The 27,591-nt window shown below is 38.1% G+C and overlaps 1 protein-coding gene across 3 annotated transcripts; it reads left to right on the forward strand.

Annotated features, from left to right (window-relative positions):
* The first annotated feature begins 180 nt into the window (after positions 1–180).
* Positions 181–27,591, forward strand: LOC5568409. 3 transcript variants are annotated; one of them, XM_021850494.1, is made up of 6 exons: positions 181–1,307; positions 13,338–13,410; positions 16,188–16,345; positions 16,424–16,722; positions 27,080–27,226; positions 27,285–27,591. In XM_021850494.1, the coding sequence occupies exons 1-6, from the start codon at positions 882–884 to the stop codon at positions 27,364–27,366; spliced, it is 1,185 nt and encodes a 394-aa protein (XP_021706186.1). In that variant the 5' UTR covers positions 181–881; the 3' UTR covers positions 27,367–27,591. The 3 variants fall into 3 exon arrangements, with proteins under 3 accessions (XP_021706186.1, XP_021706095.1, XP_021706146.1); XM_021850403.1 differs by having other exon boundaries at positions 182–1,307; positions 16,188–16,722; XM_021850454.1 differs by having other exon boundaries at positions 182–1,307; positions 16,245–16,722.

Below are 27,591 nucleotides of genomic sequence, written 5' to 3' on the forward strand. Positions count from 1 at the left end.
CCACCGCACCTTCCTAGCTTCGCTATCGTAGCAGGTTATAGTTTTACTTTATCAAGGTACCCATTTCACCAGACCAGGCAGGCGGGCGAAACCTTGCAGAAGGCCATGCTCCACGCTTGAATCACAACGCCCGAACATTGTAGTAGCCCAACAAACAGTTTTCCACCCAGCACAACATACACCCACTTTAGTCCATTTCCAACCACCAACCGAAACGGATTGCTTCGATCGGACCAAAATCAAAATCGAGCCAATCAACCCCTCGTCGCGAGCACCTACGGTACGGTTCTACATTTACCGCGTGCTGCTTTGTCAGTATAATTCTCACGCGGAAGTCTCGCTGGAACTAATTGGGCATCTTCATCATTCATCGAGATCCCCGAGATCTTCATCAGTCCATCCATCGCATGCATATTTGACCTGACTGCAGCAGCATCTTCATCATCAGATCGGATTGCCATTTAATAATTTATTGTACATATGATTCTTTGTTGTACCGAGCTCGAATCGGATGTATAATCTCTCATGTTGCGGTAAAGATCGTGCCGAAGAAGAAGAACAAGTCTAAGTGAAGCTGCTGAGCAACGTAGAGTCAAGGATATATCGGTATGACCGTTGGCTGGACTCCACGTGGATGATCGCAGAATCGTAAGGAATTTTCTGTTACTCGATAGTCGCGAGCGAGTGCGATCGGAAGTGTGCATTCTTTCCGGTGAAACAGTTTCGTTGATTGTGATTGCGTTACACGGAACGTCAACTAAGGGGGCGTGTCGGAAAAGGGCAAGATATGATCTTTGGTGCGCGGAGACAAGCATGAAGAAAGCTCTTAAACTGATCGATAGTGTTGGCGAAGGCTTAGTAGAGTGCTGTGCGGTGCCAGGATGGCATCAAATCCCATGATGGTGGAGAAGATCGTGCTGATAGTGGTGATTGTACTGGGTTCCTTGCTTTCGGTGGTTCACAATGATCCGGTGAAAAGGTTTCAGAAAGTAACGAAGATCGATGAAGAAGAATCAACCCAGCATCAGGAGTTGGAATCGAGGGAAGCGTCGACTCCTGTGGTGGACATCACCACAGACGGCGAATTCGGGAATACGACGGAAAATGAAGCGGACAGTGTCGGGATCAGTACAGTGATGGTGAAGTTGAAGCATTTTGGGACTAAAAATTTTACGTTCTTGGAACCTGATCTTATACCGATCAGCGATTTTATGGATCTGGACGAGAATGTGGACTTGGAGTTGCTGTTCAGCGAGCAGATGAATGCGGATCATTCGCAAAGTGGAAGTCCAGTGGAGAATGTTGTGGTATGTGATAGTTAGCTAAATTGAAGCTCGATAATAAATAATGGGTATGAGTATCATGTCACAAAACTTTATGTTAATCTGTCTTAAAAGGTATGCGTTAAAATTTCATCAGTTTCAACTAAAAATGTCTTGCGTAATTCTTGCAAAATCTTTTTAGTGTTTTTTATTAAAACTGTTTCTAACACCCTACAAAATAACTTCGAATTTATTTGGGGATTGTTTTGCGTCGTATTTTTTTAAATTTAAGAGTTTCCAATTTTTGCGGGACTTGAGTTTCCGGGAAATGGGAAATAAAATTGTAATTTACTGAGATCCTGGGAAATTCTCAGAAAAAAATAAGCAAATTTTATCGTAAACTTTTCAGGTGGAATCTAATTCAGTCAACAAAAAAATTTAAACTTCTTTCAATATTTATTAGTAGATTTATGCCATCATTTTTTAAATTTGTCACGTTAGCTCCATTTTAGAAGATAGGCCTGTCAAGCACTTTTTACTTGATTATTAGGCTGATACAAATATTAATTTTCTTTTATGAGACCACTTGGAAGGTACGAAGGGGGGGGGGATAAAAATAAATAAGGAACAAAAAAATAAAAATGAAAAAAAGTTATTTTTTCGAATTTTTATTTTTAACGATAGTTGTTAAGCTTTTTTTCAATCGTCATCTGGATCATTATTTTACCTGGTTTTTACTCTAAAAATTAAAAAAAACCTAACTGATTGTCAAAAAAATGATGAATCTTTATTTTTCTCCCCTTCAAAATTTTCGGATTTTTAAAGGGGGGGGACATAAAAGAAAATTAATATTTGTATCAGCCTTATTTCAATGCAATATAACATCTCGGGGTCCGAAAATCCCGTGAAACAGAAAATTATTTCCCTGGAATAAGTTCGTTGGAACAGACCTTCATGGCAAAGGCCTATGTTGGCCAAAAATATATACAACCTACTCTCTAACTTGGTTTTGAAGGGACCATCGAATTATGGAGGTATCAAGTTATAGAACACGAAACCAGTGCAAATGCGATTCAAGGGACCATTATGATACACTAATTCTCTAACTCGATATCGAGACACGACATATTGAGTAAAGGGCAGTTGGCTGTAGTTCATGGCACGCACGAATTTTAAACTGTATGGGAAAAATAGATTCTTGAAGGATTTGTACCAGTACTTGATCAGAAACAAGGGGCGGAACAGCCTACTGATCTTGAGCTACACCGCGAGTAGCTTTTGAGTAACTCTGAGTAACTCGGTTGACTCGGCTTCAAGTGAACATAGCAACCAAGTGTCGGTTTGTTTGTTTCGCTGTGAAAACTTTTCGCGTAATGCCGTACGGAGTCGAAAATTCTAGTCAGAGTTCTTTTTGTAAGTGGAATATTTGAATGAAATCACCTTCGTTGAGATTAGTTTGGATACAGCTGGACTTTTATCTGAATCATACTGGGGCGTGCTTTAGAAGCTTTATTGAATCAATTAATTGCAATAAATGTCCCCTAAAATGAAACAAACTATGAATCCGTTGCATTTTTTGTGACGACTTCTTAGCATTGATCTCAAAAAAATCATAGAAAAGTACATGTTGTAGGTAAGTTTCTACAAATCAACAGAACTACGGCAAATATACTGATCTGTTTGAAGGAGCCTTCAATCAATTGATTAATACACCACATGACTGTCATTTACTGCTTAAATGTAGTAGAGGTAATATTTAATAACGAACGCCATGTTTTTTAAATCTTTGACACAATTAGACAGCCTTCAGACAGACCGTACTAGATATTATTGAAAAAAGCGCATAATTGCACTTTATTCGAAACGATAATCGATAAGAACTGCTCTTATCAAATCCCAAAGTATTGAACTCCTGTACCAGACGTTTCGGTGCAATTTGAAGCATATCTACAGTAAGAGCATTACAATGTCTATGGTAGGAGACATGCATTGACTGCTTCGTTGCTATTTCTGAGCAATTGTGAGTAACTCAAAGTTGCTCGATGTCGCATAGCCTGCTCAGAGCAATGCTGTCCTCCCCCTAGATCAGAAATTTATCTATGTTGTGCTCCGAGATGCCCTGCCGTCCAAAAGCTACTGTTCAAATATTTATCCTGAACTTTCTTCAACTACCAAAGATTACTCCAAATATACTCCTAGTGTAAGAATTTTGTCCAAGAAATTCATATGCTCTTAAAGATCTCTCCATTGATTTTTTTTCTATAATTCCTTCATATATATGTCCGATTACTGTTTCAGGCGATTCTTCGTGAATTATTCCAATACATTTCTCTAGGATTTTAATGAGGTTCTGTGTGGTATTGATTCGTTGTATTGTAACCCTTTGCTCCCAGTGGCATTATGATAACTCTTAGTGACAACATAGTAGCCAAAGAATGTGAAGATGACACCCAATCGTAAAACAGCCAATCTAGTAGGCATAGCGTAAACCAACACGCCACTCTTCCAGTAACGTCAAAAGTAGCGCGTCGAACTTTAGGTGTTGCTCCCGTTTGCCAACATCAATTCTAAACCCCACATTTGGCGAATCCTGCCAGTCATCTGATAACATTTAGAACATCGAGTGTTTTATTTCGAATCGTTTTTCTGACGCCGCCTTCGTCCCATAGAATAGTTCGACGAATGAAAAGTGAGAAGTGTTTTGAAGAAGACACGAAAAAAGAAGTGAAATAAGTCTGTAAGTGAAATTTTTCGGAGTGCCATGATGTGTTAAGTGAGAATTATTGGTACAGGTAGGACTCGATTATCCGGAGTATCGAATTCTTTTTTCGCTCCGGATAATCGAATCACTAAGAAAAAAAATTGAAATCTTCGATAAAAGAACATAAATATTATCTTTTTTTGTTGTTTTATTTATATGATGCGGTGGCGTAGCCAGAAGTTATTTCTAGGAACAGTATTCATGTTGTATATAGCAATACCAAATTATCTCAGATTCATGCATAAAAATTGAAAAACAAGAACATCAAAAAACATATTCCGGATAATCGAGTCTAAAATTCCGGATAATCGAATCCCGGATAATCGAGTCTCCGGATAATCGAGTCCGACCTGTACAGGGTTTCATTGTCCCATAAAATTATTCACCGGTCCCTTAAGAAACATTCCAATAATATAGCCTGAACTTACTTCAGTTATACATCCGATAAATCCTGCAGAAATACAGGTATACCTCGATTTAAAAGACATTTTGATTTTAAAATTGTTCAAAAAAAAAATGGAATTGTACTTAAAATTGAAGTGATTTTTTTTTGTCTCACATTTTATTTCATATGCTGTTCTAAGATCATTCAAAGATTATCACTGAAGAGCGAAAAAACTCGTTTTTTAAGATGGCAATATTAAACGAATTTCTGAAAGAAACAAATCGCTATTGAAGTGTTGCATTCTAATACAAATTGTGGATGGTTTTCGTCGGTAATTTTATGGACACGTCAAACTCGCGGTTTGGATTAGAGTATGATTAAAAAATATATTATTATTTCAATATTAAACGTGGAGTAGACATAATAACTTTTGTAATTGACTGCATCTGTAGTGATTGTTCTAGGTATTCCCTTATTAATTACTTCCAAAAACTCTCTTGGGATTCTGTCATGAATAACTCCATGGCTTCCTTCAAGAATCGCTTCAAAAGTTATCTGGAAATTGCTGAATGTAGATGTTTGTGCTAGAACAAAAATCTTCTGAAAACTTGTGTATATATTCAAACTGAAAGACGTTGACATCACTAACGCCGCCGCACAGCGTATTGTGACGAACAGTGGTGAATATAAGTATCTTGAAATATTTCATATTCACCACTGATATCGCCATGGGAACTTAGCGATAACATCACCACGATGTTGCTACTTGTGTTGCCATTTAAATAAAATTATCGTTAATTGTCTTACACAGTTGTTCAATCAAATTTAGACGTCTGTTATCTATGACTGTAGTTTCAATTTTTGAGAATCAAGAATCATTTTTTATATTCTTCTGAAGTTATACCAATGTTTTTACATATTATATAACATTGATTTCATTAAAAATAAGCCATGGGATATCCCTAGCAATTACTCTCATATATTTTTCTCAGAATTTCTACAAAAAATAAAACTGAAAATACTTCTTACTTCTCCAGAAAACAGTCGAGGTATTCATCCAGTGCTAATTTCAACTGATTCTACTGGGATTCATACATGAATACTCTTAAAACACCTTCACGAACTCGTCTACGGTATACCTTTAAAGTTTTCTTATAATATTACATCTCGGATACGACATACTACCGCAAGGTATATTCTAAGAAAAAAATAAGCAACTATTTTAGGGCGTTCATGACAGAATTTCTGAAAAAGTTTGCATAAAATTATTTTTATAATTTTTGGAGGAGTTTGTTATGTTGTGCCCTGGGAGGGAGGCACCGATACTACACACGAAATATGACATGATTTTTTTTCAAACTGCAAGAAAACTCCAGCTTGCCAACGACAATCAAGGCAGATTTGATGAAAATCGCTAGTTTTCTTTTGTTGTGTACCTTCCACCTTTTCGGACAAACATTGAAAAAGGGCCAAAGTTTTCTATTCATTTCATTTTCGTTTTCATTAGAAAAATAAAATGCTGCGTATTTAAGTACTTTATATTCAATCAGAATAAAAGGTGCTATCGTGACATTACTTTTGAATAGGCATACATACTGCTTATCAATCGATTTTTTGTCACATTTGATGAAATGCCAAAAAATGTTTTGGTCAATTACGCGCTTTTTCCAAGTTTGTCCATTGTTTGAGATCCGGGCTCACAGTGACAGTTCGTGACAGCAGAATCTCGGCTCACTATGACGTACAGAAATTTCGTATCGGTTTCTCCCTCCCAGGTTGTGCGTATAGAAATTCCATGAAGAGCTCCTGAGGAAATCACTGTTAGTGTTTGAAGGTGTTACTAGAGAATTTTTTTTATTTTAATATTTAGATGAATCTCTGAACGGAAAATTCAGTGATCTGGGAGAAATTCTTGGCGTCTTGGAGTAGAGAGATGATAAAAAATATCTTCAAAGGATTTTCATGAAGTAGATTTGGATGAAATTGAAAGTAAATGAGAAAAAACTTGAATTGATTGCTGCTAAACAATTGGCACTCAAAATTATCTTTGGACAATTTCTGAGCATAATTCCTGGAAGAATTTGTAACCGTTCGGTTCCAATGCGTACTTGCTGGCTCCACCACAAGCGATTAACCATTATTTCCCCCCTTAATGAGACCCTGGAAATCATAAAAAACCTTGGAGCTTACCCACTCACTGGATGACAGTAACACGAGTGAGTGAGTGTTCCGCTTTCACGTCATACCATTCCAATTAGGATGCGTATAATTCGAGCAGTTTGAGGCTAGGCAAAACAAACCACAGCCCTGTTGATTTAATAACTGCCCAGAGATGGTGTTGGTATGCAACAGGATGGGCAAACATGTATTGGAAAATGCTTAATTTTATGTAAAACGGCATTTCATATAAAAGGAGGCTGGAATGCGGCGATCTTTCTCTTTATTATCAGTGATCCTTGAACGGAGTAGAAGTAGCGCGCGTGTGTAAAAAGTGAATATTGAGGTTAGATTTGTATAAAACCTAATTGTTGGTGAACGTTTTTAATATCTAATGTTGTCTCTTTTCTAATAATAGGATCAGTTAAACGTTAAAAATTGTGCCAATAGCTTGTTAGTAATAGTACGGAAAGTAATTCGTTAAAATGTGTTAGTATGGTTAGTAGTGATTATCTAAAACTACATCCTAAATGTTAAAATGTGTTGATCTTATAGCTAAAGTTATCAATACGATGAACATACAACAGTACAATGAACGAACACGACGTTTAACCAAACGTTAAACAAGAAAAAGGTATGCTACTATCAGTGATACGAGAAGTGCTAGTTAGAGGTTAGGTTCAGTGACGTCATAGGGTACTAATCTGTGATGACCAGGTCCTCTCCTGGGACCTTTTTCTTTTATGTCATTTCCTGAGTTTCCTGCAGTGTAGTGTCGTAGATGTGCCATCTAGAAGGCCGTGCGAGTCGTCCTTGCTCCAGAATCGATCTGTGTGACCATCGCTTCGTTTTGGAGGTAGATGCCGCGCCGCCATTGCTTTTGGCCACGAGGTTGCGCAATGTAAAGCATCACCCTTCCGTCGGCCATCTTCCGACCCTCGCCAGAAAAGCTCAATCCAGCAAACATACCATTCGACCAGCAGTCCCAAGGTCGAGGTCCGTTACGTTCATCGAACAACATCCACAAGTTCAGGCCAGCAACCACCGGTGAAGATCTATACCACAAAAAGCATGCAAGTACCCATATTGTGACGTCACTATCAATAAGGTTAATAAATTGTAAAATTGAATAGCCTCAGGTGTAGCGCATTCTTAGAAAGAGCAGCCTGGAGTTAAGATCTGTTCACCTATTTATCCTTGAATCGTCTTCCGGGTTCGCAAAGGAACCGTCAAGCCTCGCCTTTCGTGGATTACTGCAACAGAGACCCCCCCCTTTTACTTCCATAGTTCTGTTTGCCTTTCCATCGTCTTTTCAAACTTCTTTGGACAGTTTTCCAAACACTGCTCCTGCTCAAATATACCATGAGAACGGCATGTGTATCAGGGTGATTGAAATGTCCTAGACGACCCTGTAGATTTTCCCATCCCATGAGCCTCCGAGTTACAAATTCAGAATGAAACAACTGCAGCAACTTATGGAGATATTCATCGACTTATCATTAGTGGAACACTTAGATTAATACTACATACAAAACTTAAAATCCTTGATAAATTCTTGGAATAGTTCATGGCGAAAACTACGAAATGAATCAACCAATGAATAAAAGTCTCGTTTATGATTATGAATATAATAATAACAATATTATGGAGAAAGTTTTGCCAGTTATGCTTTATTTCTTTGTGTTTTGAAGTAATCGCTTTGATGAAATATTTTGAGTATTTTTGGAACTAATTTTCAAGTGACTAAGTGTCAAGTACTTGAAGGAATGAAAGAATCTCAACCGGAATCATAAGTTTCTGTTGGATTCCTTGCAGGAATAAATAACGTAAAACGAAATAAAAATTATTAGCGAACTAACGATTTATCTATAGAATATGTTATAGGTGCTTCTCTTTTTTATATTCATCAGCTAACAAAAACTAAAGTTTTTATAAAAACTGAGTTGAGTGGGTAGGGTAATCATTATATTTTGGACCCCCTGGGCCATTTTCCTGCAAATTTCCCAGATTAAATCGAAAGACCAACTCAATTCGCATGCAATTTGGAAAGATTGGACTATTCCACACTTGTATCAACCGTTTGTACATAGGAAATTTATGTTATCTGAAATTTATTTAATTTAATCGGTTCATCCATGCAACCTTTACAACACGTTACACACAGAAATTGAAGCCGTTAGAAGTTTTTCAAATGTAACCAAAAACTTTTTTCACATTTCTGAATGAAAAACGTAGATTTTTTTTCGGTTTTCCATTGTCAATCGATTGATAAATCTATGGGCAAGCATATTATACAACCAGTGTCGTGGACTTTGTCGCCAAACGATAAAAAATGCCGGGGGTCCAAAATATATACTTTGAGGGTCCAAAATGTATTGGTGAGTCCAAAATAATGAAAAACAGTGCTTTTCAATTCAATTATTCTCGACGCTTTTTGAATCCTAAATGACCGCATGGGCATTTTAATCTCGTAGAGGAAGACTTTTTCTACATTTTGGCATGTTCTTTGACTTGGTTACGCTGTGCAATAAATTAATTGAGACAACAAACTGATATCACTTCCTTAAGGGGCCCAAAATACGACCTTTAGGGTTTCATCTTTTCGCAACAGCAATTTTCTTGAGTGTGAATGACACTACCAAAGATTATTGTCTCACATAAGTTCTGCAAATGATAAAATCAAAGGAAATGGCATCGTTAAAAACGTTTAAGTTTTCAAAATTTCCGTAAGTATTTTCAATTCAGCAAAATTGAAGTACTACTATGAAGAATTTAAAATTTCCTTAGGAAATTGCCTACCTTTAGGCGTATTCTGCGGTTCAAGTTGTTTTTAATTATCAAATAGTTCAAAAAGTAAATAACTTGTAATAGTGTGGTTTCAGGGGCGATGATTTTAGTTAATAATGACAGTTTGCATGTTACCCCATATCATCTTTTGAGGGTTAAACTTACGGTACACTAAATACGGTATATAGTCACATACGATGAGTGCCAGAACTTGTATTAAACATGTAAAACTTGCACAATTTGCATTTGAAATTTTAATAAATATCTAGAAAAAACTGATAAATGTTACTCCGGATAACGCTACTTCGAAACCCTCATTGCCAGATGCCAGGAGAAACTCTGGAGTAATCTCATGTGAAAAGCTTGTGAAATTTATTTTAGAGAATTCCACGAAGAACTGTATGAAATCCTTATGAAAGCCAATAGTCGCTATCTTTCCAAGTTGCCAGGATCCTGAGATATACGTAAAACAAAAGTCTCATGTTCACTAGCGCCGCCTGGTGGAAAAACCTCAATTCTCTTGACTACAATAATAAAAGCCATTGAGCTACCGCACAGCTTCGTCGAAGACCCCATCTTTCTAAGTGGTCAGAATCCTGAGATATACGCAAAACAAAAAAAAACATGCTCACTAGCGCTGCGTGGTGGAAAAACCTTGTATCTCTAGACAAGAATTGAACAACTTCGCTCAAGGCGTTATTTTTCTAGTCGGTCAAGATCCTGAGCTATTCACAAAACAAAAATTCTATGCTCACTTGCGCCACCTAGTGGCAAAATCTCTAAGCTCTTGGCTAACATAATGATAGCGCTACTGAACAACTTTGCTGAAGACGCCATTATTCTAAATGGTCATAATCCTGAGCTATCCGCAAAACAAAAATTATATGCTCACTTGCGCCGCATGGTAGCAAAATCTCGAATCTCTTGGCTAGAATAATGATAGTACTTGAGCTACTGAATAACTTTGCGAAGACGCCATCTTTCTAAGAGGTCAGAATCCTGAGCTATCCGCAAAACAAAAATTCTATGCTCACTAGCGTCGCCTGGTGGCAAAATCTTGAATCTCTTGGTTAGAATAATGATAGTCCTTGAGCTAATGAGCAACTTTGCCGAAGACGCCATCTTTCTAAGTGGCCAGGATCCTGAGATATTCGCAAAACAGAAGTTTCATCCTCACTAGCGCCGCCTGGTAGCAAAATCTCGAATCTCATAGCTTTTATAATGATAGCCCTTGAGCTAATGAACAACTTTGCCGGAGGCGCCATCTTTCTAAGTGGCAAGGATCCTAAGATAACTGAAAAACAAATGTTTCATGCTCACTAGTGCCGCATGGTGGCAAAATTTTGAATCTCATAGCTTTTATAATGATAGTTTTATATAGACAGTTTTAAATTCATTAATTCATTCAATAATCGAATGTTTCAACAATTCTTAATCAAAAGTTGCAATCAGTTCAATTGACCCGATATTTAGCCTAGAAATAGAGTCAAGCCGCGTTTTGGAATGTCCACTGTAAATGCCTTTCAAGTGTAACATATCTTACAAAAAGAAACCAAAGATCATGTAAATCTGGATCGAAAAGTGTATACATTACATGTAAAATGTTCATAAAACCGGGGGTCTTCTAAATCAAGGGTCTTCTGAACCAAGCCAAAACCAAATCTTAGAGAGAATTCTCCATTAATTTCATTGAGAGTTTTTGTAGCGATTTTTCCAGGGATTCCCCCAAACGTTCCTTCAGATGTTGTTCTAAGATAATTCCTTGAATTCATCCATGGGATTTCTTGAGGAACTTTTCCAAAGATTCTTGTTATTTCCTTGAAGTTTTAACCAAGAACCACTCCATTGAGTCCTCCAGGGATCACTGCATCCGTTCCTTTTGTTTTTCTTCTTATTATTGACAGTAACGTGGACAAAGCCGGCTAGTCAGCGTAGTGTTCTTATGAGCACTTCCACAGTTATTAACTGAGAGCTTTCTTTGCCAAAGTTGCCATTTTCGCAATCGTATATCGTGTGGCAGGTACGGTAATACTTTATGGCCAGGGAAGTCAAGGGAATTTCCATTACGAAAAGATCCTGGACCGACCAGGAATCGAACCTAGCATGGCTTTGCTTTGTAGCCGCGGACTCTAACCACTCGGCTAAGGAAGGCCCCATTTTTTTCCTCATCGACCTTCACTATTCTCGAACTGATAGGTGAAATCTAGCGTCTGTAAAAACAAGAACAGCACTCATTCTGAAACCAACTACTATGTCTTTATTTTGTCTTTGCTATATAGTTTCTTTGGCATTCCGAGATAAAACAGTTGATAAACTCATGGTAAAAATAAATGTCTTGTTTTTGTCCATTGAGCTCGTCTTCTCCTTGGCTAGCGGTTATTCATAATAGTGGTTGGTACACAGATCCCAGGATGACTAATTTAAAACTCTGTTTCATTCTAAGCGTTTGTTTACACAATAAAAGGCAACTACCTATGAGCGAAAAACATTATCTATATAAATAAAAATGGAATGGTGTTTGTATGTCACGAAATGGCTGGAGAACGGATTATCGGATTTCAAAAATTCTTCCGTAGTTATGTTCCTGAAGTGCTCCGACGTGTTTGTGTGTATAAAATGCTCAGGATATTCACCATGATAGTCGAAACAGTGAGAGTGGACGGGATTGTCATTTAGTATGAGACGTGCCATGACGTTTTTTAACAGCCTACTTGATGGCAAGACGAAGTTTGCCGGGACCACTAGTATCTAATAAAAAACTGTTTTCTTATTATTCTCGTCACTTTTTGTAGCTATACGAGGCTAGTTTACATCTAGTTTTTATCATTACATAATTCGACTAAACAACTCGATCTGAATGCACAGAGATTAAAAGTATAAAAAATGCGAAAAATATGGTGTTATCGAAATATTAGTTAGTAATACTTGAACTTTTAGCGTTTTTAATAGTATTGCTGTTTGCATTTGAGATGCAAATGTTGAGTAAACGTCCTTTAAATGCAGTAACATAAAACAATCATTTTTCGAAGAAAACTTCAATATTTATGCATTCTGTTTCAAAGAATTACAATTTATATTTTTAAAACAAGTACTGACATCCTAGCCCTCGATTGCACTTGATAGATTGCCAAAAGATTTATACTGAATGGATATATTATTTTTCATATAGTCGAAAGTCGGTTTTCTGTTTTGGGGTAACTTTGATAATGGAGTATAAATTGAACAAAATTGAATGGTTTCCGGAACATTTATAGCGCGCTGTATACCTCTAGGCGTTTAACGCTATATGGAAATTTCTGTTAGCATTTTTTCACCTCAAGACGCAAGAATGTATCGCTGCCAAGCAGTCTGTAGCGAAAAAATGCTAACAAACTTGCATCTTGTCACTTTTATTCACAGAAGAGAGGATCGATGAAGAGAAATCGATCATGCGACTTACGCCCTTATTCTAGCACACGCTTGAATTATTTGATACAAATGGGTGTAATGAGTAATTGTAATGATAAAATTTCCCATCAAAATTTCTCAACAGTAGTACCACGATTATGAACACCTCATGACCATAAATATTAGTCAATAATGGTGCAACACCATTACAGGATTATTAGTATTCTCAAATGCCATCAAAATTCAAGTAAGATAGAAATCGTCAGTTACCAACTTCCAAATACAGCGGTGGGAGTTAATTAATATCGTGATCATCGCACCATATGAGGAAGTAACTAACCCGACAAATAAAAACGCTTTAATTTTCCGTTGAACGACTTTAAGCAAACATTTTGAAACACTAATTATTTAGAACACTTCCAAATTAATTCTCCGTGTCAGAGTTGATGGGCCGGCCATTCGATTGCGGAACCGGCAATGACCTGTGCGAAAAACGTGAAACTTTAATGGATACAATTAATAATATATCACAGCAACCATCGCTTTACCGCCTACTGTGATCTGATAGTCATTTCAGTCATTTTTTTATCAATTTTAGGTCCAAATCGAAGACTACGACGACGAAGGAAACTCCCAAAGCTATTTTCTGCACTCTTCACCATATTCCGAAAGTAAGTAGGCACCAAGTGCAAATTACGGCACCAGGCACCAGCCAGGATCACGCTTGACCGATTCCGGACAAATGCACACACCGGTATTGAATCAGGAGTGAGAGCGCCTTGCACCGTCACGTAACCCATGTAACATACGTTTGTAAAAGGCGTGAAGAAACAAAAAAAAGGGCGCGGAATTGTATTTCTGCACCGTTGTTCCTAAAGGGCGGAGGTGTCTAGGTGGCGAAATACAAACCGCCACTGTCACTATAATTGTACTGATGCACCCACATAATATGTGCACACACAATGCGCAATGGTTCGAATCGATAGTTTAGCGGGAAAACAAGTTTTTTCTCTCTGCTCTTTGATTTTAGACATAAAATATCTTCTAAGAAGTTGTTGGTAATTGAGTTTTGCCCATCCTTAGAAAAAAAAGTGCATGAGCATGATTGAGCACACGCAGTTGTTACTCCATTATTGCAAGAACAGCTGTACTTACGTAGGGAACCAAGTGACCAAAGACTAAGCTTACCAGATGGTATCTTTTGGGAGGACATGTTCTCCTTTTTGATCATGTGTCCTCCCGTCCTCCTGTTGGCTGAAAATGTCCTCCTTTTTCAAATTCTTGAAATATTCAATTTCACATTGATTAGATTTCAGATTATTTATTTCATAGACTAAATAATAAGTCTTGAATAAGGATGAAGCATTTTTTTACTTTTATACCCAATGGTAAGTTTGACGAAATCTCAACACTTCCTTTCTGCATGTTTGTGAATTTTCAATTTGAAAATAATATGAGATATATGGTGGATGTACATTTTATACGAGCCTAGAATCGAATATGAAACAGTAAAGAAATCAAAATCTTTCATAGATTATGCTTGATTAGTAGGATACCACTTTTCTTACAAGTATATTTTAATTACCTTGTATGGGGATTGAATTAAAATAAAATTATCAACCAAACTAATACTCTTTATGTTATCTCCCTCGCAAAGAGGCTAAAGGATCACGCTGCTCTAGAGTATGCCACCGAACTCTGACCATGTTGAATAGTATTATCAAGCCTGCTCTTCACCGCTTTTGCGGACTGATCTGCCATTAAGATTTTTCGATGCAGAAACACGTGTTTTTGCTTCCATGAAACTTTTTTGGAATTATTTCGTTTCTCTAACAAATGATTCAATTTATCAATTCATTTTCACAAACATTGTCCTCTTTTAAATTCTGTTTTTGTTCGGGTATGGTAAATTTTCGTAACGTCCTCCTTTTTTAAAACCAATATAGCAAAATGTCCTCCTCTCTGAAATATTCTTCTGGTAAGCCTACCAAAGACGGACTTGAAATGACGATACTCAGGATCAATACCATCTCCAGAGTAGCTCCAGAGGAGCATGGAAAAGATTCAACGGATCAAAAACTAATGTTTTCTAAAAGTTTGCTGAAGAACGCATTTACAAATTTCTTGAAACAAAAAAGTTTTATTTAAAATTAAAGCCTTCAATAAGTTCCACCCTATACAACATTTGTCAAATTAAATTACATACATTTTTCTGAAGACATCATAGGTCTGATACCGTGGTGAATCAAAATCCGGACAATACCAATATCCAGACACTTTGTTATTATTCTTTAATTAAATGGCCAATTATAAAATAATTTGTTGAAATATAATGATAACTTTTACTTACAACATTAAGGATCATTTCACAATCATTCGTAATCTAGTTACCATTGCCTGATAATCAATAAAAATAAAAAAGTTGCTCCTGACGGACGTAGTTTCTCCGCAGTGTGACTCATTTCAGAACGAGCGGCTACGAATACGCCACAACGTTCAGTTGTCAACAATTTTCTTAAATTGCAATATTCAGAAAGTGTTTTGAATAGAATAGTGAAACCAATACAAGTTTAGGTATTCTGAAGCACTATCGTCGTAAATAGTGACTTAAATACGTGCTAAACTGATTTAAAGAGACTGTCTGGGTTTACGAGCAAGTGGCTTTAAATCCGGACATCATTTCAAAGCACTATGTTTTAAACTTGTGAGTGAATATTTGAGAAGAAAATCTAAGTAAAAACTGGAGAACGTTATACTTGAAGTGTTGTGAGTGATTAGACGGTAGTTTTATGCTAAGAAAAACTGTGTGAGTACATTATTGTGAAGTACAATCAACAAGTGCCAAATCGTATTTGTTTCGATTCAGGTGAGGAAATTAAACCACCAATTTGCAAATGTTTCATTTTTATAAGTATCATAAAGCAAATGCCTGCATCAACGGTTCATAAATGTGACACACGATTTAATTTAAGCAGACTTTTGATAGATTTCATTCTAATATTTTGTTTCATAATAGCGCTGTCCGGATTTTGATTCAATAGCGTCCGGGAATATAGACAAGAAATGTTACAAGTGTCCGGATTTAAAGAAAAGACAAGCTTGATTGTTTCGATGATTGACTTATTTGTACCATAAAATTTAATTTAAAATTTATTTCTCTCGTCAAATTTAAATATAAAACTGTGAGTTGCCAAATTGAATTTTGGTCTAATTTGCAAACAACTTGTTTAAAAGAGAGATTGAACATTTGCCTCTTCTTAAGCGTCCGGGTATTGATGCAGCACGGTACCAACGAGAACAGGGATAAAACTTTATTCCTGCTGAATTGTCGTTTCAAACCATAATGCAATATATCTATATCACGCTTGTAAATAAAAACCGCTTCATTTTCCGTTTTCTCCTTGGTGGATGATGGCAACTTTCCGGGTCATTTCTGGACACCTCTAAGGCCCCTCCAATGAAACCTCCCTCAGCTCAACATCGACCGTCTCCTCGCGGGTTTCAGGCTTCTTCCGGGACGTGCTCCAACGGCTTGGAGTGTACAAGTACATCTTGGACTACCAGGCAGATGGCCAGTCTGAGAAACCGAACCAATTGGGACCGAAGGTGCCTCATCGATTCCATCCGCATTTCATCAACACCCCAAAGGGAATCCGTAATCTTCCGAATCATTTCGTTGACCAGGTCTCCCCATCGTTGACGTCGACGACCCCGGTTGGAATTGGAGCGAGCAGCTCGACGAAACGGCCGCCGAAGCCGCACAAGACCCACGGCGGAGGACTGTTTAACCAGTTCAAGCAACGCATCAAGGCTATCTATCCGGGAACGGTTTGGTGTGGAGATGGCAACCAGGCCAAGAGTGAGAACGACATCGGGTTCTTCTACATGACGGATGCTTGCTGCCGGGCACATGATCTGTGCCCGGCGGCGATCGCAGCCGGAGAGCAGTTCAATCGACTTAAGAATAACGGTTACTTCACCAGGTGGGTGGGAGTTTGTTTTAAATTTCATCCAACAAACATACTTTTCACGTGATGAAAAACGCTAAAATCTGCATAGCTTCTATGTTCCTTTATAGATTTCAGAACTCTTCTAGTTTAAGGTCCGTAAATTGTGGAAACATGGGACAAGTAGTTCCATGGATATTCTGGATCGTCTGAAGATTGGCCATATCATAAATTTAACCTTCAAAGCCCCGGGTCAAACCTTGCGTAGACTGGTGCTCAGAAACTAATAAGTTTGAGGCGAAGTAGGTTGTCATTGAAATTTGTGCGCGTCGTTGATGATTGTTGCTAATTCATCTCACGGAATCAAAGAAAATCAGTTGGTGTTGCACTGACACATCTGAAAAAGTATCAGCATACAGCGTAAAGTGATACTTTTTCAAGCCAATATAAACTATCGAATCTGAGTTTTATCACTTTGAAACTGCAAGCAGCAAAGCCATCATTTGACATGTTGGACATGTTTTTCAACCGGAAATAAGTGTTTCGTAGTCATATATTTTATAACTTTAGCAACGAAACCAATATTAAACTATAGGTTTTCGCCATTTTCAGTAACAGATCAATGCAAAAATACACATTTGGCCAAGTAACAAATGTGAATTTGACCCAAAGCAACGATGCGACTAGGGTAAGTGTTCCCTTAGTTGTGGGTGTTCCTATAGTTGCAGTAATGCCGTTTTCACTGATTTTATTATATTAGATTTATTATATTAGGGGCCCAGATAGCCGTAGCGGTAAACGCGCAGCTATTCAGCAAGATCAAGCTGAGGGTCGTGGGTTCGAATCCCACCGGTCGAGGTTCTTTTCGGGTTGAAAATTTTCTCGACTTCCCAGGGCATTGAGTATCTTCGTACCTGCCACACGATATACACATGCAAAAATGGTTAATTGGCATGGAAAGCTCTCAGTTAATAACTGTGGAAGTGCTCATAAGAACACTAAGCTGAGAAGCAGGCTTTGTCTCAGTTGGGACGTAACGCCAGAAAGAAGAAGAAGATTATATTAGCCACAGAACCGACACTGCCAATCGACGTCTTGGCTTATTTATACACGGAATAGTTGAAAAGAGCGTTCAAATTACTTTAAAACTGATGAAATACCACTAAAATAGCTAAAACTGTTCTTGCGTGTACCAATAGTTGCGGTAAAGTGTTCCTATAATGGAGGATCCCATAAGAAAACCAGGGATACCGCAACTATAGGAACACAAATTAGACATCTACCGCAACAAAAGAAACAGTGTACCAATAGTGGAAGTATTATTTTTCACTGACATGCCTTGGATTACTGCGATGAAATATTTTTTCTCATTAAGTCAATGGTCGTTACTTCCCGTTACAACATTAACATGTACATTAAATGCCCTTCTTGAATTTAGGCGGTTAAATGAACTTCAATAGTGCTTAGTACCTCCACTATTGGTACATCTACCCTACTTGAACGTCATGAAATCATCTCAGAAACCCAATGCAATACATCAGCTCTCAATATTGCCAATTTTAACATATATCCAACGGAAGTGACCGTACCTTCCGGTGAACCAGGAGACAAACACGTATGAAGCTCAAAACTAATCTAAACATGGCTAAAACCAATAGGGTAGGTGTACCAGTTATGGCCATAGTGGTTCCCTATTTCGCCATACGTGTTAACTTGAATTTCTTCACATTTTGAAAAGTTTTGTGTGTTTTAGCAGTAAGATAAAGGATGTATCTAAATGTTAAAACATTCAAAAATATAAAAAATGTGAATGTTACCGAAATTTCACATATGTCCAAATAGGGGACCACTATGGCCATAACTGGTACACCTACCCTAGTTGAGTATTGGTAGAATTGACTAGGAAACACTTATTTTCGGTTGAAAAACATGCCCAGACATGAATTTCCGGTTTGAAAACCACACTAGCAGGAAATCTAACTCTTTCCATCGATCATAGTTAAAACAGCATTTGATTGAACTTATTTGTTTCGAAACACCAGTCCATTGAAAATAAAAGGTCGGTCCCTAGGCTTAGAGGGTTAACGCATATCTCAAAGAATGATTTTCTGAACAATTTGATATTGCTTTCAAAATTTCTGCTGGAGCTCTAACAGAAATGCAAATTTTTGAGGAATTTCTTAAGCGATTTTTACGGATTCCATCGGAATCCTACGGAATTCTTTCAGAGATTCCTCCGAATATGCCTCCTGGAGCATTTCCAGGAATTCCTCTTTAAGTATGTATTTATTTAAAAATAATTTCTGGTGTTTTCAAGATTCATTTTTTAGTTTTTCAAGTATTTCTACAGAAATTCCTTTACTCATTCCCTGAGGTATTTTTGAGGATTTTCATCGGATTTTATTTAGGCGATTCCCTCAAGATTTTTTTCAGAGTTTCCTAAAATAGTGTAACGACAAACTTCCCGGTAGATCCACTAGAAATTTGTGCAAGAAATCGACAAAGTTCATGATCATGAACTTCATCCAAAAAATCTCTTCAATAATACATTCGAAAAGTTTTTAAGGGATTTTCCCACCGCTTTCTTCACAGATATTTCTATAGAGATTTTTTTCTCCCTGAATTGTAAAAAACATGAATTCAAAAGTCCAATCACTATTTGAGGACGGTTCTCTTCAATCATACAGCTCGAAAAATGGCATTCGATAAGACCGCTTCACATATTGGCTTAATTTTGCAAATAGTTGACATCAAAAATGTTTGAAACTTATTCCTTATGAATATGATATATTATGATGTTGAACCATGCAGAAATGCTCATTTGGTTTATCTTGATTGCATAGAGACATGCCTTCAAAAGTTTGTACGGATAATATGCGAACACCCTGTTTACTTTCATGACCTCATGTTTTTGTCTTTCTTTAGAAACCAATCTAGTAATTATTTATTAAATATTCTCAGGCTAAAAAATCTGAAGAGATTCTAATATAAACTTGGATAAAACGCCAGAGATTTCTCCATAAATTTCCGGAATTGTCTGCAGGTTCTCCATAAATTCCTAGGAATTTCTATAGGCACTTATTGAACAATCATTTAAAAAAAACTCCTTCAGGGATTCCAGAACTTTGCTAAGAAATTTCAAAAGTTTTCCATTGATTTCCTTTGAAATTTTCCAATGTTTGCATAAAATTATTGCTTCAAATATAGGAAATCGTGACAGTCCTAGGTAGTCTAACTCATCGCATCGATCGTAGTTAAAGCCACATTTGATTTAAAACTTATTTGTTTCGTAGAATCAGCCGAAAGGTCTGTCCGGGGCTTAGAGGGTTAACGGATATCTCAAATTTCTGATGAACTAGAAAGTTATAAACAATGTAGCTGAAAAAAAAATATTTTAGAAAATGAATGATCTTTGTATTATATTATAGTATTACTTTCACAACTTCTGCTGATATTCTGGACTGCGCCACCAAATTTTCACAAATTTCTCTAGCCAATCAGAATTTTACGGAATTTTTTAAGAGATTCTTCAGTAGATGCCTCCTGGAGAATTTCCAAGATTTCTTCTATTGGTATGAATTCATCTAAAAATAATTTCAGAGATTTCACAAGGTTTTTTTTTAGAGATTCATTTTTTTAGTTCTTCAAGTATTCCTGCAGAAATTCCTTAGGTATTCTTTGAGAATTTTTATCCGTTTTTTTTCGATGATTTCTTGAGGGTTCCCTACAGTATTGTACCAAAAAATCAGTAGATCCACCAAGAATTTGAGTTAGTCATAGTTGAAATACATAAAGTTCATGTAAGAATATCTCTTCATATTTATCTTCAACAGGTTTTTTTTAGGAATTTTTACAGTGATTTCTTTATTTTATTGCTTCACAGATATTTCTAATAATTCCTTCGAGCATTTCCATCAAGCAATTCCATCAAGGATTTTGGATAGATTCCACAATGAACTCTTAGTGAAACTCCATCTAGGGCCCATCCATAAATAACGAAGCATTTCAGAGGGGAAAACGACTTTGCGGCGAACCATTTATTAGGTAGAGTAAAGTGGGGCAAAAGTTCGAGTGGGGTAAGAGTTTCTTTTTAAGATTTCTAGCTCAATTCAAAACAAAACTTATAAATGTCATGGTGGTTCAAATGCTAGTCAAGTAAGAGACTTTCACTCCAAATATCATAAAAATCGATTGAGATTTGGAAAAGTTATGGCTATTTGTTGTTTTTTGACGTGAATATTGTAATTTTTGGTCAAACTTTCGTTGCATGGAACCAATTGAAGATAAAACCTTTTTCAATATTTTATGTAAGAGCGTTTCTAGGCCTATCATAAGGTTGCTTTGAGGTGTATTAGTTTTTACATAAATGCTTGGAAACAATTTTTGGCCCATAGTGGGGCAGAAGTTCGACCCATGTATAAACTCACGGAAAAATTTGCAAATTGCCTAAAATCCACATATTATCTTCAAATTTAGCAAAATTTATCTGATTGTGCGAAAACTGTCACCAATATTTTACATTTCCTCTTAGTTTTGCGAAAAACTGCTATTTTTAAGTATAATACAATTAACCCGGTTTAGGGCAATTTTTTGATGAAAATTTAGTGTGCATTTTTAGGCAAACTTAAGTTTACGGCTGGTGTAAAGTATGCCTGTCATAAAAGAATCGATATTTTGTGTTTTAGCCAGCGAACTTTTGCCCCACACTAGATTCGAACTCTTGCCCCACCGGTGGGGCAAAAGTTCGTTTAAGACAATCAATTTTGAAACTGTTATAACTAAAAATGTGTAAATATTTTGACACAAGTTTGTTCAGCAAAATTATAGCCAATATGTTGAAAGTTCACTGTATGGTATTTGTTTTGTTTCAACTGCTATTGTTTCCCTGGAAACTTTGATTATACCACTAAGGTCGAACTTTTGCCCCACCCTACTCTATGGGAAAATAGACTACGGTGTCGAAAATTGGCCGGAAAATGCTACGTCATTTATAGACGGCCCCTAGAAGCTAGGATTCAGTAAAGATTTTGTCGGGATTCCTGCAGCAACTTTCTACGATATTATTTCATGAATTTCTCCACGTATATCTTCAGATAGATACAGGGGATAGGCAAAATGATTGAGCTAGGCAAAATTTTGCCTAAATTCAAATGCTTATAACTTTATGAAAAATTGATGAAATTGAATGCATCCGAAAGCAGTCGACGGCCTACTTCTCCCAGGGCACCTGGTACCTACTGCTAATCTAATGTAGTGATGTCCTTTGTAGATCAATTCTATGTTGCGTTGTATGATCTTCCAAATACATCCGTATCGACGAAGGTTCAAGCGTTGACCATTTCGTTGAAAAGTAGAACTTTCTTGAGGAAGTTTAGAAGAGTTCTTCCACATACTGCATCGTTCTGAAGAGCATGACTGATAGATATGATATCATGCTGCATCTTTTTTTTTCCTTCTAAGCAATGGGGGGATAATCTGCTCAACAGACGCCGTGTGGGGTTAGGGACCATTTACTACATGCAAGCAGTAAACAGGACTACACCCCCGACCCACTAAACCATTTCCATTGCCGCCAAACCCTTCGTCTCTCCGGGACCACCAAGAAGGCATTGCTTCGGAGAGGGGCTATTGCACATCGCATCCTCCAGGTTAGCTGCGTAGCCATGCAGCAACGAACATCGATGACACGCTTAGGGGGGTCCACCAAGGTAGCATGCTGGCGCTTTGCCAGCTTCCCAGGTGGTCCTCACCTCCCGTTGTCCGCTGAAAGCGGGCAGGGTCGACCACTACGCCCGCGCCCAGCTGCACCGCAGGTATCAAGAACTGATACTGCGGGCTTCGCAATTTGACCTACTGAAGGCTCAGGCCCTATCAGCTAGCACCAGCTGGGATTGCTGACGAAGGGGCCTCCACCTGCCCCGAACAACCAGAGGCTCGTATCCACCCAGTAGGCCGGCGCCACGACAGCAGCGCTACCAGGATGTTCTCCCCGCGGCCACTTCGCTGTAAGGGTCGATTTCGACCGTAGGGCACCGGTATGACCTACGTAGCCGACTGCGAACCCTTGGACCACCTGTTGATTAGCGTCTGCACTAGTCACTCCTCGAGTCCACACGCCACCTCCTTTGGAGTTCCGAGACAATGTGGGTGATAGCCGATGAAACGGCATTCCAGCCAAACTCGTCTGCACACATCCTCTGGACCAAATTGTCCGGAGTCGTGTCCCGACCGCATGTGGCAAACATGCGATCACGCATTGTGCGGAAACGCGGGCACACGAACAAAACGTGTTCCGCCGTTTCCTCTAAACCTGCACAAACTGGACATTCGGGAGAACCCGCATGACCGAAACGGTGTAGATACTGTCTAAAGCATCCATGGCCTGAAAGGACCTGTGTTAGGTGGAATGTTAGTTCTTCATGGCGCCTATTGACCCAGATATCCAACCTCGGAATCAACCTGTGAGTCCACACTCCCTTGGTGGAACTGTCCCACGCGCGCTGCCATTTGACCATGGAGGCCAGTCTGGCAGTCCTGCGTATGCCTCTTGTGCCGCGCATTTCGAAGCACTCTATGTCTTCCATGATCAGAATACCAATAGGCATCATACCGGTGATGACACAGAGTGCATCGTGTGACACGGTACGGTACGCGCTCGCAACCCTCAGGCACATTAGCCTATAAGTACTCTCTAGCTTGCTACGGTAGCTATTGGTACTCAAAGCCGTGCCCCAAGCCGGGCCACCATACCTCAGTATGGACGAGGCGACACTGGCCAGAAGCTTACGCTTGCTGGCGTACACCGCAGAGCTATTGGACATCATCCGGGACAGTGCCACAATAGCTTTGGAGGCTCTTTTGCAGGCATAATCGACATGGCTACCGAAGGTAAGCTTGTCGTCGATCATCACCCCCAAGTGTTTGACGGAGCGCTTCGAAGTGATTGTGCAGTCGCCTACACTGATCACCGCTTGCTGCACCGACTTTCGGTTGTTGACAACAACAGCCTCAGTTTTGTGATGAGCCAATTCCAGTTTCCTGGAGCTCATCCACTCCTCCACAATTGCAATCGAGTGGGCTGCAGTCAATTCCACTTCTTCGATCGATTCACCGTAGACCTCCAGCGTAATATCGTCGGCAAAGCCAACGATGACCACACCCGCCGGGAATTTTAATCTCAACACCTCGTCGTACATGACATTCCATAACACCGGACCCAGGATGGAACCTTGCGGGACTCCTGAGGTTATGTGAAAGCACTTCCGACCCACCTCTGTGTCATAGACTAATATCCGATTCTGGAAGTAACTTCCGAGAATCTTGTACAGGTACTCGGGTATCCCCAGACGCAGGAGCGCATCAGCAATAGCCGCCCAACTGGCACTATTAAATGCATTCCTTACATCCAGAGTCACTACTGCGCAGTAGCGAATACCCCTCCGCTTACGCTGGAGTGCTATCTCAGCGGTTTTCTTAACCGTCAGAATAGCGTCTACAGTGGACCTCCCTTTCCGGAAGCCGAACTGGTTGCCTGAGAGACCATTTACACCCTCGGTGTACCTCGACAGTCTGTTGAGGATGATCTTCTCGAGCACTTTCCCCACCGTGTCAATCAAGCATATTGGTCTATACGCCGACGGGTCACCGGGTGGTTTCCCCGCCTTTGGCAATAGTACCAGGCTCTGCCTCTTCCACGCATCTGGAAATACTCCCTCGTCCAGGCATATCTGCATAGCAGATCTGAACATACCGGGAGCCTCCAAGATTGCGACTTTGAGGGCCAGGTTTGGATCATGCTGCATCTGAAAGTATCTAAGTGTAGAACAGTCGCTGATAAAATGTTGTACTGTGTTTGGCGTATTGCACGTTTCATAGGTTTTCCGAAAATTTCGACTGTCTCCCATGGCCTGTTCGAAGGCGAGATAATAAATAAGTTCTTTTCTTTCCAGTTTGGTAGGTCATTCCAAGGTACAACCTGGATAGCCTAAATGGAAGGATGTTTGTTAGTGCTAGATTTTAATGCCTATAGGGCACTGGCAGCGTCGATATATCTTTATGAATTCTATTTAGATATTATCTTAGAAAACAATGCAGTTGATTGAATATCTCCAGACAAATCTAAGAAAAAAAATGCGGCAATTCATACAAAAGCCTGAAAAATCCTGCAGGCATTTATCCGGTATTTACAAGGATTTTCTGCTTTACCTTCTCCATGCACTTATTAAAGAACCATTTCAAGAATGTTTCTCCGGGGATTCATAAATTACTTGGATTCTTTTAGGAATCTGAAATCATCGGAAAATTCTTCGGAGAGTGTTACAAGAATTTCTTTGTTTTAAGAAACTTTTAATATATTGTTCCTATATAGAATTTAAAGGATTTCTTCTGGATTTGTGTTCTTGAAAATTTGAGGGATGGCATTGATTTATTCTCACTTTAGGATATTATCGACATTATGGTTGACGATAAAACACAATTTTAGGCTAAATTGGAGATATCACACAACAAAAACATTCCTAGTTGTCTGAATTGAAAACAATAATTTAAAAAAATATAATGAAATTTGATATTTTGATGTTTTTGAATATTTGTAGGAAACCCAAACACAGGTCCATTTGGATGCGAATTGTCACAATTCCAGGCCAAAATAAATCAGTTTGCTTAATCAAAAAAGCACATCTTCTTCAGGTTAGAATCATTTGGTTTAAGATTAAAACAAAATGAATTGAAGTGCAGGAAAAATAGGGTGGATTTGCGCATGTCATAATTTCCAAATTTTCAATGGAGTTGGGATCAGAAACAGGTGCTTTGCGCAACAATTTTATTTCAAAAAGTGCTCCGCAAGTCATAAAGCTTGAAAATTCTGCTCTAAGTGTTTCTCTCAAAATATTTCTCCAAGATTTTTTTTTTGAAGAAATACTTTCGGTAATGCTACTTTTGATTTCTCAACAGATTCTTCCAAGAGTCACTCTAGTTATTCCCCTAGAGATTTATTCTAGCAATATTTTCATGTATATATGAAGGAATTACTCTATGCATTCTTTATGCTCATCTAGAAGGATCTTTCTAAAAAGTTCTCATGTGTTTCTGTAACGATTTCCGCTAAACAATTCACTATTAATAGTCCTTAAAAATACTAACAATAATGCACACAACAGTTTTCCCGAGAATTCTTCTGGATTTTTTAAAGACATTCCACTGAAGATTTTTACACAAGTTTCCTCAAGAAAGTATTTTAGAGATTTATCCATACATACCTGCTGAAATTGATCATTTTTTTCTTGAATTTGTTCAGGAGCTTCAACCATTATTTTATTGAAACATTCCTGCAAGGATATTTCCTGGAGTTCTTCCAGGAATACCTGCATTTTTTTTATAGATTCTCCCGTCATTTAGAATTTCTCCAAATATTCCTGCAACTTGCCATAATTTTCGAATGATCTTTTGAATAGTGTTCTGCGAATTTTTCAGCTTTTTCGGTGGCCATTCAAAGGTTATTATGGGAATTACTATGGAGACATTTTGAAATATGTTCAAAACGCGTCAATACTGTAGTGTAAGTACAAACTTATCATCTCATCATAGTAAACACTCATTTTTCAAACCCTTTTGAAGGATATTGCTGAAAACCCAATCCTTTTTGAGCCAATTTTATTAGAGATTTTCGCAAAGAAATTAATAGCAATTAAATTTATGAATATCTCTTCTCCCATCCATCGGAATTAATTGCTCTCTCTAGCAACTTTATTAGGGTATGAAGAATGAGTTTTCATCATGAGATGAATAGTTTGTACTTACATTCCAGTACTAACGTATTGGGAACATTTTTCATTGTCTTTGGGCCACCTTTAAATCACCACTGAGAAAGCTGAAAAGCCCTGATAAGGATTTTAAAAAAGATATGGAAGACTGGATTTTCAATCTTTTTTGAATTTTTAACCGCCCTAGTAGTCACTTGCGGGGCAAGTAAAAAGTAAGGAGACGTTTTTCAAAAACTTTTTCTGTATTTTCTTCTTCAATTTTACATACAAATAAATTTCAACATACTGCTTATATTTGGTGGGAGTCAAGTTAAAAAATATACACGACCTCATTTGTTTCAATTTAAAGTCTCTAGAATTTGATGAATCCCAACTATACGTAATCCATTACCCACTCGCCCCACGGTACCTTATACGATGTCTGGTTTGCTGGGTATACGTTAAACTGATTGAAGTTGCCAATAGAACCCAACATTACTCCAGAATCATAAATTCTTTGGACCATAAACTAAAGATAAGAAAATTTTAAAATTTTAAACAAAAAAATATCAACAAACTCATGTGAAAAGTATGTTGACTGAATGAACATTCATGAAATACAAAGTTATAATTTTCATATTCTTTTTTCGCAGATCTCATTGTGACTGTGACAAGCAGTTCTACAACTGCCTCAAGAACGCCAACACGTTAGTGTCCAATCAGATCGGATATACCTACTTCAACCTGCTCAAGCCCCAATGCTTCCGCCATGAACACCCGAAAGTAGCCTGCTCGAAAAAGTATCTGGAATCAATCGCTCAAAGGTTCTCGTAACAATGGCATTTTCTTTTCTTTCAGAATCAAGGGCAAATGCATAACGTATGTGGTGGACGAGAACCAGGACAAAGTTTGGCAGTGGTTCGACAACCTGATCTACTAATAACGCTAAAAGCTTAACATTTCCTTAACAGGGTGTAAATTATCGTACAACTATGTCTGAGACATAGTCTTATTTATTATAATTAATCATGGATTCTTAACAGAGAGAGTCCGTCCTTTATTACAATGTTCCAGTAGACTGGGTCAAGAAAGCGAAAAGTGTGCAATTGTGATACAAAAACGAAACAAAGCAAGTGTTGCCAAATAAACCGTAATTTAAGCTGAA

The sequence above is a fragment of the Aedes aegypti genome, chromosome 1 (genome assembly GCF_002204515.2).
Source record: "Aedes aegypti strain LVP_AGWG chromosome 1, AaegL5.0 Primary Assembly, whole genome shotgun sequence".
NCBI lineage: Eukaryota > Metazoa > Arthropoda > Insecta > Diptera > Culicidae > Aedes > Aedes aegypti.